The sequence below is a fragment of the Gossypium hirsutum genome, chromosome D09, assembly GCF_007990345.1.
Source record: "Gossypium hirsutum isolate 1008001.06 chromosome D09, Gossypium_hirsutum_v2.1, whole genome shotgun sequence".
Classification (NCBI taxonomy): domain Eukaryota; kingdom Viridiplantae; phylum Streptophyta; class Magnoliopsida; order Malvales; family Malvaceae; genus Gossypium; species Gossypium hirsutum.
The window spans coordinates 44,113,638-44,128,424 of NC_053445.1; the positions used below are offsets into that span (position 1 = coordinate 44,113,638).

The 14,787-nt window shown below is 31.9% G+C and overlaps 1 protein-coding gene and 1 pseudogene across 1 annotated transcript; both read right to left on the reverse strand.

The window, feature by feature from the left end:
- Window positions 1-2,004: 2,004 nt before the first annotated feature.
- LOC107907689 (uncharacterized) lies at window positions 2,005-3,762 on the reverse strand (annotated as a pseudogene).
- Window positions 3,763-5,757: 1,995 nt separating this feature from the next.
- LOC107908712 (PAN domain-containing protein At5g03700) lies at window positions 5,758-7,871 on the reverse strand. The gene has a single exon (XM_016835961.2). It carries the CDS (start codon window positions 7,510-7,512, stop codon window positions 5,992-5,994), a length of 1,521 nt encoding a protein of 506 aa, XP_016691450.2. The 5' UTR covers window positions 7,513-7,871; the 3' UTR covers window positions 5,758-5,991.
- Window positions 7,872-14,787: the final 6,916 nt, after the last annotated feature.

Here is a 14,787-nt window from a genome sequence, read left to right on the forward strand (position 1 = left end):
TGTAAGTATTAAACATAGGTGGTGATTATAATTGGAATCATATTTATTTAAGATGATTCTTTATATTTTATGATAATAAAATGTATAATGTACTTGACATTGTACTTAAATTTGAAGAAATGCTTATAGTTGTGTTATTATATTAATTTTTGTTAAATCATAGTATGAAGTGAATAATTATATTATGCTATGGTAAGCTAAAGGTAAGATGATTTAGAAGTATGAATTGGTTAAATATTATTCTAGATGTCAAGTTAAATTGTAGAGTTTATTTGCTTGTAACTTACTAAGCTAAATTAGCTTACCATGTGTTGGATTATTGTTTGATGTATAGATTTTGGTGATCGCTATGTGTTCGGGTATCGTCAGCTAAGCTCATCACACTATCGGTGTCTCCTTTTGGTATTTTGCTAAATTGCTTTCAAATATATGGCATGTATAACATAGTTAAAAAAAATGTTGATTTTGAAACCAATGTGTTTGTGTAATTAAAAGCCATGCGAAAATGGCTTATCTCTTTTTGTTTGAATTTGACTTTGATACATATAGTTTAATGGACAATTTGGGGTATATGCTTATGTATCATGTGCATGATTAATTAGATTTAGATCATGTATATACTTGGCTTAGATATAAGTTCAATAATTATTTTTTTTAAAGATGTGATAACCGATTGTGTGGTGTAGGTTTGATTTAGTGTATGCATATTAAGCATGTATATATGGTTCAAGTTGTCATGGTCATATGCGCACAAAATGGTAGTGAGAAAATAGGTACATTTTTGTGTTATAAATTTAATGTATAATGCTATCCAATTTTGAGTATATTGATGCTGTCCATTTTAATGTATAATGCTATCCAATTTTAAGTATATGCTATCCAATTTTGAGTATATTAATGATGTCCATTTTAATGTATAATGCTGTCCAATTTTGAGTATATTTAAGCTGTCTAATTTGATGTATAATGTTGTCCATTTAGAGCATATTATTGCTGTCCAATTTGATGAATAATTGCTGTCCAAAACAGGGTTGGTTCTTTATGTCTGTAGTATGTTACATAGTTAATCATTTATTAATGAAATAAATGTATGCAAATAGTAGTTTTAATATTGGCTCGGCATATGATATGTATTGATAAATGTTAATTTTAAAATGTTTTAAGTATTTGAATGATATAAAATTTTTAATTAGTAAAGCATGATTGATATTTGGTGTGGATTGGTAATGACTTATATTTTTGGCGAATAAATTGTTTTTGATAATTAGGTGAAATAAATTAGGATTTTAAATATATATATATTTACATATTAAAGCGCATATTTATATACAGCTTGATATTTGGTTCATTCTGTTAAGTGTAAGATTTCGATATTTAGTATCACTCCTTAATCCTAATCCGGCGACGGATATGGGTTAGGGGTGTTACATGTAACATATACGTACATCCTGATTTCACAAACCATAACATTAAAATATCCCTCCAAATTGAGTTTCCTTGATCATCTAAATTAGACTTGGAAAATATTTCCAACAATAGTATCTTAGAGGTAGTGCAGGCATATAACTATACTTCCAACATAGATAAGCATGCTTACTATTTAACAATGGCAATTTAGTGAGTCAATAGAGAACTGCTTCCATTGCATGTCTCGCATTTGAGTAAGCCACGAGATCCACAAGTTGCACAAGGTATCTTTCCCTTCCATCACATTTTGTGCATTTACAGAGATATAATCAATCATCGACGAAAAAAATGGATTATGTAAAGAACTCATACCTCAACAATATATGTTCAGAAGAAAAGAAATTAACAAGAAACCAAATATTAAACTAATGTTTGCAAAGTTCAATATGGGGATCATTAGGCAAAAGTTTCAAACTTAGAACACCCAAATAGAAAATTAGGAAGGATAATTACACGTAAATATGGTTCCTTGAAAGAATGCATGGTTGTGAACTATTAGCTCAACCATATTAGTCATATGTTGGAACCAGTAACCAACTATCTTGGATAATAAATATAGGTTTTTGTTTCTCTTATCACTTCCCTTTCTTTTAAGAAAGTTTCAAGAGTTCCCACTTAAACATTGCAATCCTCAACAGCATGAATCTTCCAGGTACGAGCAGGGCAACTCCCCCAACAACATTGATAACCGATATGATCGATGAGCAACTCTCTTATCCCTACCTCATCCAATAGTTGCCTACATTTAGATGACACATTTTAATCAATACATGCTAATACCTTATGCTTAAGAATTCACATTGATAATTCACACTTAGAGGAGACATTCTAATCTGTTCGAAAATAGGTGAGACCGAGATTTAGAGACACTTAATATTACTAGTATAAAATGTTGCTACTATATTTGCCTTAGCTCCTAATTCAAGAACATATGAAAACACCGCAAATTAACGAAAGGGAGTCCCGACTTTCATCGAGCCATACCTCTGAAAATCATTGGAGTATGTGCCATAATCTGTTGCATAAGGACTTTGGTGAGGAATAGCTTGCTCTAAGACATACAATAAAACCAGTCAACGGTAAGAATGCATAACTTAAAATCTACATTGAAAACTCAATTTCAATGCTTAATTATGGAATTAATTTTCTTTCATCCACTAAAAAGACCAAAATTAAAAATTTAAAGCCACTCAAAAAATTCCCAACTATGAACCAAAAAAGTTATAAAACCATTGAACGAAAGAGACTGAAACACTAAATAACCATGTACTAAAAGAAGTGGCTTATATTGGAGATACCATTAGGAAGGGGCTCAGGGGAGCTGATCAAAGGAGCATGAATGGATGGCGGGTAAGGAGTAGAAAAAGAAGTGGCTGATCGAATCTCTTCGATGCTAACATCCGTACCCGGCAACGAAGCCGTTGGAATCACCGACCCTGCTCTGCCAACATACTGATACGAGCTCAGCCTCTCGTTCTCATCAATTTCAATTCTTTTCTCTTCCTTAGCAAGGAAGGAAGTTGAAGAAGATCATCGAACTAATGATAGAATTCATATTTTGGAAGTTGAAACTTGGATTAACAAAAGCCTCCATATTAATATTACAATGCAATTACCAAACAGAACTTTCAGAATCTACTTATTTTAGGATTCCAACACCAATTGTTTATAGTATTATTAGTGATTAATAATTAACGCAAATACTTATTTGGATTCTTAATTATATATCTTTGGTTGTTACAATCACAAAATTAAATAACTCAGCTTAAACTAATTCGCTCACTTACAATTTATGGAAGTGACTCTAAATTAGGTTTAATTTTAGATTTTATCCTATATTTTTACAAAAGATGAAAATGTATGTTCTTGTACTTTAATTTGTCAAATTTTAGTCCTTATACTTTATAAAAATTGAGAATTCCATCCAATTATCTGTAAACATATGATCTTGAGCCACTAATTTTTTCCAACTTATTGCATATAAATTTATTGAGTACAACTGAATTTTATTAATTCCTTGCATATAAATTACTTAATTGTTTATTTCCAAGACATAAATTTAACAGTAAGATTTGACAATATTATGCAATGAGACTAGTTTCTTAAGCTTTCATGAAGTTTGAGGATTTTCTAATAAATTAAAGTAAAAGAACTAAATTTTCAATTTTTTGTTAAGTAAAAGGTTGGAATTTATAATTATTCAACAAAAGATGAAAACAAGGGCAGAATGTGGGGAGAGAGATTCTCTGATTTATGAAATACTTGACATGGAGTAGAGGTATCCTTCTGAGCCATTAGTGGGTCTCAAATAACAAGTTTCTCAAACCCAAAGAAGAAGCTTCAAGTCCATAGGTAACCGGCCTACAACATTAAACCATCGGACCCATGTTTCCCTATACCACTTTCATTCCTCTCCTTATAGTTTCTTGCCTTCCTCCTTCACCAAGTTACAAGAACAGAAATAATCCTAATATTGGTCGGCATGCAACTTTTACATTCAAAATAAAAAGTTTGTCGATCGAGCAACTGGTTCAGTGGTAATATTCTTTTGTTAATTTGAAACTTTGATTGAAATTAAGCCTTGAATTCAAATCCGGACTGCCTAATCCCCTCCCCGTCAACATAAGTTCAGATAAAAATATGAATGATAATAGAGGAGGAAATATAGTTTTTATGAATAGGAAGAATGAAGAACAAAGTAGGTAAGTTTCCCATTTTTAACTTGCCAACCGTCTTGAAATGATGGAAAGGTTAATGAAAAAAATTTGTAGAATTAAACGAGATTAAATTAAGCAAAACAGTAACTCACTCTTTTTATCTAATCAAAATAAAGAGTAACTTAGAGGTCCTTTAGGGTAATAAGTGCATACCGCTAAAAAGTTGATAGCCTAATGGAGGGTCTGCTATTTATTGTGTAGTCTGATGAAGGATGAAGCACGCAGGTGCAAGTTGGAGGATCATCCGAGGGTGTTTCTCAAGTTGATTCTCGTCATGCTACATGCCCAAATCGAGGTAGAGATATATACATATAAAATATTACATTTTTTCATTTGTATTTTCAAAACCCAAAATAAAAAAAAAGCCAAAATTTTCAAAAAAAATGATTTTAACAATAATTTTAAAATATTTTATTTATCTAATAAATACACTACCTAATTTTAAAATATAAAAATATCATTTATTTATTATTTTTAACCATTTTCATTTTGAATTATATTTTATTAATTGATTTTTTATTTTTAAAATTTTTTATGTGTTTTATGTATCATAAAATATTTTATTTTAATCAATAAAAATTTAAATTTATTAAATTTAAATATACTCAAAATAATATGTATTAATTATCTCCATTATTATATCCTAAAAATAATTTTATGAAGACACACTTTCTATAATTTCTTTAATTAGTATCAAAGTTTAAATTTTAAAAATAAAAGATTATCATTTTTTTTTGTTTCATTTCATTCCCCATATTATCAAAATAAAAAAATCTTAATTTTATTTAAACTATTTTTAATGTAAAAATAATATAAATATTTATATAATCTTAATAAATTTTAAATAATCCATGGATTGGATGGATATGTAAAACAATATAATAATTATCACGTACATTGATAATAGAATTAAGAAATTCGATTAGAAAGCTGCCGTGTATGTTTTTCTATTTTTTTATTTTTTTTTTATAATAGTATAAAGAAACTTCACAATTCTTGATTTATTTGTAAAGTTTTTTAAATAATTATATAAAAATAATTTATATATTTCTATCATTGTATGCATAAATAAAGGTCGACAAATACATCCAAATTCAAGTATGGCCCACATGATCACACGTGAAGAATCCATTATCCTCTCCACTAGATAAAAAATAGGCATAATAACTCATTTGGTCCTTTAACTTTATAAAAAGATGTTTTAATTTTTCATTTGATTTTTATTTTTTAACCCTTAAACTTGTCTCTTTTTTTTATCAAACTATCTCAAAATGAATGAAAAATTAACGTTCACATGAATGCCAAGTAAACATTTAATTAAACTTTTAAAATTTAAAAATTCAAAAATAAATTATAAAAATTATTTTTAAAAAGTTAAAAATTATAAAAATTATTTTTTATAACTTAAAAAATAATTAAATGTTGACATGTTTATGACATGTCAACAAAATTAAAAAACATTAATTTTAAAAATTAAAAGAGATAGAAAAATTAAATTTAAAAGTAAAATGAGATTTTGGGGGGGGGTAAAGTTGGAGGGAAAAAAAGCACAGTAGAAGTAGACAAAAGGTGGTTAGTTGATCTTCCATTGGAATTGATATGTATATATATAATTATTATACAAAAGAACAGGTGGTCCCCACATCCCCTACAACTAGGCTAACCAAAGTTAATGATGAGCCTTAAAGTTTTTAGTCAAAACTACTCCTATGTCATTGCTTACCTCATTCTCACATTATTTTAGAAAAAATTGGAATATAAAATTACATGCTAAAAATAAAAATAAAATAAAATAAAATCTCCGGTGTTATCGGTGACCACTACTACACATCTCGATGGACCTAAAGCTAGCCGATCCGAGATCCTTATACGGGCCGGACATTACCCCACCCGTTTCCTCTTCCAACATCCGGTTCACTCTTTTCTTATTCCTCCAAATCTTGTAGCTCCCAAACCCGACTGCCCCTATCAAACATAACACAGCTCCACCTAACAGACCAACTCCCACCCCTAAACCCGAATTTATTTTTTTCTTATTTGCTCCTTCCTTGATTTTAAAGTACCCCACTTTGCTATCATCTCCCGTTCCCAACAGGGTTTGGATCGGGTAATCCAAGATGTAGCAAAACCCGGATGCATTATTATAAACCGCCCCGTAACAACTACAGTTGTTTCCACATGCGTTTTCACATTCTTCCAAAGACGGTGTAGTTTCATACCTCATCCACTCCTTAAACGGCACCTCCACCCCTCCTCTTCTCAAAACTTTAATGTCGTTCTTCTGAGTTTTCGGGTCGGAACACATGTCATTCGAATACGGGCCTGAACTGGAACACTCACCGGATGACAACTCCGTGCTGTTATCCAAACAAGAACAACCCGACCCGGGAGTACACAAACCGTACGAACCGCATGGACTAGGTAAATCGCAAGTTTCACGAATAGCTACATAATCCAAAACCCAACTTGACCCGGACCAATAATAGGCTTTGAGGTTCCCGTCCGGTTCTAACCGGACCATAAGGAGTCCATCAAGGGATCGTTGGAAGCTGTTAAAAGATTCAATATCGACTGGGGTTGTTCCATTTTGGTACATTCCCAACCACCCGTCCGGGTCAACTTGGACGTGAATCGGTCCATTACCTTCAATAATCTGAGCTTTGGCTTGTAAAGCTTTGTGCTTCCAATAAATTTGGTCGGAACCGGAATCAAATTTAGCATATAATCCGATGAAATCATTACCTAAACGCATCGAATACAGGCCATTTGAAGAAAGAAGGGTCATGGTAGAAGTAAAATTTTGAGTTTCGACAAGGGTATTAGTGGGAAAATCAAAACTTTGCCATAAAACAGTTGGGACGTTGACGTTGTTACTGTTGTCGAAGCCTTTTTGTATCTGAAGATTGGAGTTATTGAGGAGAACAAGTTTGTCACCTTGTGTTTCAGTTGACCAAAACATCCTTGTCCGAGGATCTGAAATCACCAGACTGCCATTGAAGAATACTTTCGTGCGGTCTGACCAGCGAGATAAGGTAGTGGGGTTGGCGAGCCATAGGGGTTCACTCGAAGGTACGTGGAGGACAGCCAGGGCGAGTTGTGTTGAGTTGACTCGGAGGAAACCGAAAGAGAACTTGCTCGAGGAATCGTTAAGAAGAGGTTGGAAAAAGGGGATTGAGGGATTTGGGGTGGCTTCAAAGCCTTTGAGAAGCTCTTCGGCGGCGGAGGCGGCGGCGGCTTCGGTGCATGGCCATTTCAGAAATGAAGTGATGAGTAGAAAAAGCAGCTGAGCCGAAATTGGACGAGTCACCGAGTTGAATGATCTTTCCATTTTGAACGAAAAAGGAAGAGAAAGAGAGAGTGACTGGAAATTTGGGAGGAAAGCGGCCACGAAAGGGCATTTTTATAGTTACTATAGAGTAGAGTCAACAAGAATTATGAGCAAATTTTTTATCTTTTTGAGGAAATGTTTTTCTTAAATAAATGATCTGAGCACACAGTAGTAATAATAAAGAAATCAAATCCACCGAAAGTAAAAATAAAATGGCTCTTAGTTTGGTCGAAGTCTAGTATGTGCTGTTTGCAAGCTGCAAGTTGATCTTCACATTAAATTTTAAATAAGTTATTTTATATTAAGCTATTATGGCTAAATTTGAAAAAATTTGTTTGATTTTAAAAAATATTTAGGAAAATGTATTTTTTTAATATTTAAGGGAATAGGTTGATTTTTGAGAGAAAAACAGAAAACGCATCTTGCAAGAAGCGTTTTTTGTTGAAAACGCATGCTACCGGATGTGTTTTCTGACTTTTTTAATATATTAGTTTTTTGGTCAGATGGTTAAATGTTAGTGCTTTTATCTGAGTTTTGGGTTCGATTCTTCCTGTTTACATTTGTGTTAATAATTTTATTCTTGAATTCTAGGTTCAATTCCTATTCTAAGTACATTTATATTTTTTTATTTCACGTTATTTTAAGCTTTTTTTAATTTTTAATTAATTTTTATTAATTTTATCCTTAAGTTCCAGGTTAGATGATATTCATATAGCATACTCTCTTCCAAGTTTGGAGATATGATGAGATGATCAACCACGACCTCTGTCCTAGTTCGTCAATTCTAGCTCCTACCTACGCGTTACAAAGAAATGCATTAAACTGGTGACAACTTGGTAAGTACTAGAAGAATTTTAACCTTTAAATAATAATTGCAATTTCTTAATATATAAACATATATATTGTAACACCCCTAACTCATATCCGTTGTCAGAACAGGATTAAAGAGCATTACCGAAATTTATAGATCAGATAACAAACATTTTATATCATTTAACATTCATATAAAAAATCAATCATAATGTCTCTTATATGAGCCCTCAAGGCCCAAAATATACATTAGAAACGAGTCGAGACTAAACCGGTGCTCAGAAAATTTTTCAGAAAATATAAAAATTTTTCTAAGATGTAGGGAACACACGCCCGTGTGGCCAAGTCGTGTGTCTCACACGGTCGAGAGACACGCCCGTGTCTTAGGCTGTGTGGACATTCGAATTAAGGACACACGGCCGTGTCTCAACCCGCGTCCAAATATGGGAGCTTGCTGACTTAGGTCACACGGTCAAGCCTAGGCTGTTTGAGCATACTGACTTGCATTAATAAGGTGCAAGGGTCACACGGCCAAGTCACACACCCGTGTGCTAGGCCGTGTGAATAATTTTGAGCATTATGTTTTGTTATTTTAAAGATGTAGGGGACACATGGCCATGTCACCTAGCTTTGTGTCACACACGGCTGAGACACACGCTCGTGTCTCTGCCCATGTGGACGAAAATAGGTCATTTTCAAGCCTTATTTCTCACTCAATTTGTCATTCACCTAAACCAACATTAAAAAATATTAACAAGCCATAATCATGTCTTAAACATGACATATTACCACATATATTCAAGTATCCAAATTGACCAAATATACCTATATGCATATTTTACCAAATATGCTATCTCAAATCAATCTTCAACACATTTATTATATATTCATCATTCAACCATTTTAAACACATACCATGCATAATAAGGCCACACATATATACACATCAAGATGTATCCATCACAAGTCATTCCAATGGCTTGTTATAACCAAAACAATTATATCTCATCATTGGCCAAATTTAGCCTATACATGCCATTATAATCAATATTAATTTGTTATATATACCGAAAAGTCCGATGGATAGTGTGATGTGACTCCGACCAACTTCCAAACTTAACGAGCTTTCGAGATTACTATAAAACAGGAAAATAAAATAGAGTAAGCATTTAATACTTAGTAAGTTCGTATAACATGGAATTTAACTTACCATTCAATCACATTAAAGATAAGCATTCTAGGCATATTCAAATCAAATTGGTCAAAAGCCCTAACACATATCCTCATTAACCATGTTAGTCATGTATTTCATATGAATATCAAGAAACATGTATGAGCTCAATAATAATCAAATTTACATATACATATGCTTTCCACACCATGTATCCATATACACATGTACAAATCATATCCATGTATTTCAAGTACATTTCCATAATAATTCGTCTCGAGTTCAAATTATCTTATGTCGAAACTTTGCCCGTTGAATCATTTGAAATATCAATGGATACACGGGTAGTACACTCTAAGTGTACAAAACTGTAAATCGTCAATTCATGTACATGTATGTTTATACAAACATGTAAACGGGAAGCTCTTCTGAGCCATATAATTTGGAAGCTCATTAGAACCGTAATCGGGAAGCTCATGAAAGAGCCTTTAATTGGGAAGCTTCGGAGAGCTATATATCGGGACGCTCATAAGAGCTGTGGTGTGTTCGTAACACATGCAGGATCACAACCAATCGGGATGCTCATAAGAGCTATTAACGGGAAGCTCGTGAGAGCCATATATCAGGAAGCTCAAGAGAGCCAATGTTGGGATGCTCATGAGAGCTAATATCGAGACGCTCTTGCGAGCTGTGGTGAGTCCGCAACACATACAGGACCACAACCAATTCAGGAACCTTGTATCCATCAATTTCATTTGTTCAAACGAGACTTAATACTTGTCGATCATCGTCGGATATGTGGTTAAATTTCATATACATGGAAATAATACAATCACATACGTACAATTCAATTAATACATATAAATTCTCAGTTTAGTTACACGAACTTACCTCGACGATTGTTCGTGTACACAAAAGCTACTAATCCGTTACTTTCTCTTTTCCACGATCTAACTTCATATTTGATCTATCCAGATCTATATGAATGAATTTAACATCAATTTATATTCAATTCAATCCAATTCACATATTTGAAAAATTACCATTTTCCCCCTGTACTTTTAATTAATTACGATTTTATCCTTAGGCTCGGAAAATAAAATCCATACAATTTAATCCTTATTACAAGTCTAGCCGATTTTTACATATAACATTAGCAGCTCATGTATTTCATAAAATTCAAAATTTTTCCATGAATTTTACATCTTTTCAATTTAGTATCTAAATCATAATTTCATCAAAATTCCCTTTACAAAATTTGTTTATCTATCAACAACCTTTCATTTTCTACCATAAAGCTTCATAATTCAACTATATTCATCCATGGCAAAACTCTAGTACTTTGATAAATTTGTAAATAAATCCCCAAGATAGCTAGATTAAGCTATTACGATATTAGAAACATGAAAATTATTAAAAACGAGACAAGAATACATACCTAATTAACCCAAATAAGTTTGCTAGAACTCAACACCATAGCTAGGGTTTCCATATCTTTAATTTTAAGAAAGCTGATAAAATGATGATATTTTGTTTTATTTTTTTATCTTTTACTTTCCAATTTCATCATTTTCTTTATTGAATTTTCCATTGATGATCATACTTATCTACTAATTCCACTAATTGGTCTATTTGCCATATAAGGACCTCAAATTTTGAATTCCATAGCTATTTGATACCTTTAATTACTAGAATTCAACTTTTGCATTTTGTGCAATTTGGTGCTTTTATCGAGCTAGACATGTAAACAGTGAAATTTCTAAACAAAATTTTCATACGATATTTCTATCATACTATAGACTATAAAATAATATTAAAATAAATTTCTTGTGAACTCGGATTTGTGGTCCCGAAACCATTGTTCCAATTTCACTGAAAACGGGTTGTTACATATATATAAACATGTAAATATATATCATTTCGCTTCTTGACCCTAATGAACAAGTATTCATTTCTTGGAACTTATCGCCACTTACCTTATCACGTTAACCGTTTTTTTATCATATTGCAATTTGTAGCCCATTGTAGATTGAACAGAACACTTAGGATATACGAAACAGATATAGAAGTGCACTGAAGTGCATTATCAAAACAGAACAGTACAAATGTGCTTAGCCAAAACAGAACAAAATCGTAGTACTTAGTAGAACAAAACAACACCATAGTGCATATCAGAATAGAGAGAAATAAGACAAACTTTTATTCAACTCATCTCATCTGCATAGGCTTTAACACAATTAGTCCATAACATTTATTCAACTAGAGAGAAATAAGACAAACTTTTCACCTTTCTACAATTTGATCCATATATCCATAAATTCAACATAACTTGTAGTTTCACTAATCATTCAATATTCATATTATTAATGCTTAAACACTCTTCTTTTATGATCTCTTTTCAACATTTAAGACTTCATGTTATATTTTGTTTATTTTACAATTTAATCCTTTTTTACCACTACAACATACAATTTCAATTTCACATGGATGAAATCTAATCCATTTTTATTTATAATCAATATCAATTCCTACTCATAATACTAACACAAACATAATTAAACTAACTATTCAATATAATTTGTGTATCAATATAAGTCACAACAAGGTAAAATGCTTGAAGTACTTATAACCAAATCTTGGATGATATGTTTTCCTTTCTTTTCACTCTTTGACCACTTCTATTCCTTTGTCTCCAATTTGATCTTCACCCTTCTTCTCGTTTTCTTCATTTTTATATCAAAACATATAACATTTATATGTAAAAACCACAATTAAGTAAAATATCTATGATATTTCAATAAAATTTACATGAATTTCATGTAAGAACTTATTATTCTTACCTTAATCACTTGATATCAAAACCAAATTCTTATTTTCTCTCTCCTCCAAGATAACTATTGATTCTCTTTTCATGAAACTAAGGTGACTAATAGGTTTCTTTGTTGATTTTACTAAGAAATCATCAAAGAAATTTAAAGAATTAAGCTTGGAAAGGCTTAGAAATGGTGGAAAGACCTAATTGTAGTAAAAGAAAAGGTTGAGATTGTGGTTTGTTGAAGGTGGCGTGGGAATTATGGAAGATGAAAGATGTTTCTTCATCTTTTCTACACATCCACCAAAATATCCATCTAATTTAATTATTAAATATGATAATTACCAAATTACCCACCAATCACAAATTTACACAATTTAGTTCTTAATCATGACATCTTTCATAATTATCTAAATTAAATAATTACCATTCTACCTTTCAACTTTCTCTAAAACACCATGCATGATTCATGCTTTATTTTGGTAAATTTCCACTTATAATCCTTCCTCCTTTTTCCTTCAATTCAATGTAATTATCTCAAACTTTTGATTTTCCTACTTTTGCCCCATCACTTTCCATTCTCCTACTAATTGATATCCTTACATTGTTCCTGCTCAAACCAGACTATCGTCTTAAACTGAATCCTTCAAAGAATAAAAGATCAATTCCTCAAGATTTTCAACGACTTTCGTATATCTTGCTCTCACTTAATTGGTAGAATTTATCTCTAAAAAGTAAATATTAATCCCTTAACAAGAAATCTTAATTCCTCGGGGATAATCCATCAATCCTTAGGGGATACATAATCAATCCCTCAAAAGATATAAAGTCTAAGTAATTTAATTTCTTTAAATTTGGCTCGGTTCATATGTAGAGTCTAATCCTTCTCAAAGAACATATTTTACCCTTTTAGAAGACATCCTATCGTCCTATTAAATAATACATTTTTATCTTTCAACTATCTTTTTGGTCTATGAAACTTTTCTATTTGCATTATTAAGTCCACATCAAGTCACTTTATAATCTATCTCGAATTTAAAGAGAGGCATATTGTTAAAACAATTGGGAATTAATACTTCAAGCTTAAGATAAGTATATATCTTACAACTCAAGCTTTGACAACTCGACAGGTAGGACAAGGCAATAAGATAGAATGAAGTTATCAAGCCCAAACATAACCTCTAACAAAGATCAAGTGACTTGGCCAATAAGAAGGTTGGAAACACAACAATGGCAAGATAAAGACATTTACACCACGTGCTAGTCCGTACAAACCTTAGGAGGAGCCAACGACCCAATATACAAGGCAAAAGAGACTCAAACTCAAGTATGAACTCACTTTGTTATCTTTATCCTAATTGAGTATTGACCCCCACGAATCTCTTAAAGCATTACATTAGGAGGAGCCAACAGCCCAATGTTGAATTTAGTGCTCTAAGTGTAGTATATTTATTTTATATACTTGTATTTTTCGAACAAATTGGTTTAATAAAAATATCTAGTGTGCAATTTGAGGTACGAGGATAGTGGAGAAGGTCATTTGGTTGAAAGCTGAGAACGATTCAAATTCGTCTCACACAAAGCAAAGGTATATTTCGGTAAAAGTTTAATCCTATAAATATTACAAATTGACTCAATTTAGAAAATTTTTAAACTCCCATTGTTACAATAAATCATTTTCTTAATCGGATTTTTCCAACACCCAATACATAAGGTGAAAGAGAAACTCAATCTGAAGCATGAACTCATTCTATCATCCTTATCCTAATCAAATATTCTCCTAAATCTTACCATCATCTCCTCACTAACTTAAGCATCGAAGAACTTCTCATAGTACAAGTTCTGGCCCCATAGTTTACTCTCTTTTTTTTTTTTCAAGCTCACTGTCATCCTTAATCTAGAATCCCTTCAAATAGCCTCATAGTGATGAATAAAACAAATTTGAAGTTTGATAAACGCAGGAGTTCACAACGAATTGAACAAACAATTAAATATATATCATATAAAATAATTAGATAAGGAAAATGGTTGGTTGGAATAAGGCTGTCGCCTCAATAAATTTTGAATTTGGTTGAAAAACGGAAGTCAAAACTGAAATTCACAACGTCAAAAGAATCAAGCTCTTTTTGCCTCTCAACCACCCATTGCTTTTCATTTTCTGCTATCCCCAACTGTTGTATCAATTATCAAAGCTTTCGCTTATATATAAAAATTTGGGTAATTCACATGCATCCCCATTTCCTAGCAATAAATACAAAAACCTGAATGGTGACTGACTTTTGAGTGGGAAAATCAAGAAACCTCAACTCATTTGACTTTGAAGGACGACAAGTTTGACAATAGGAGAAGGTTGTTGGGCAAATAACCAATTTTCCTGGCCATTTATAGAAACCAAACCATCATGTTGGTTGACATTTGGAATTATTCAAAGACCAAATTACTAAATATGGCTGTAGTTACCCCCAAACTGCATATTACTCTT

Excerpts from the sequence above, each read along its gene's own strand:
- LOC107908712 (XM_016835961.2), bottom strand. The coding sequence starts at position 7,512 with ATGGAAAGATCATTCAACTCGGTGACTCGTCCAATTTCGGCTCAGCTG.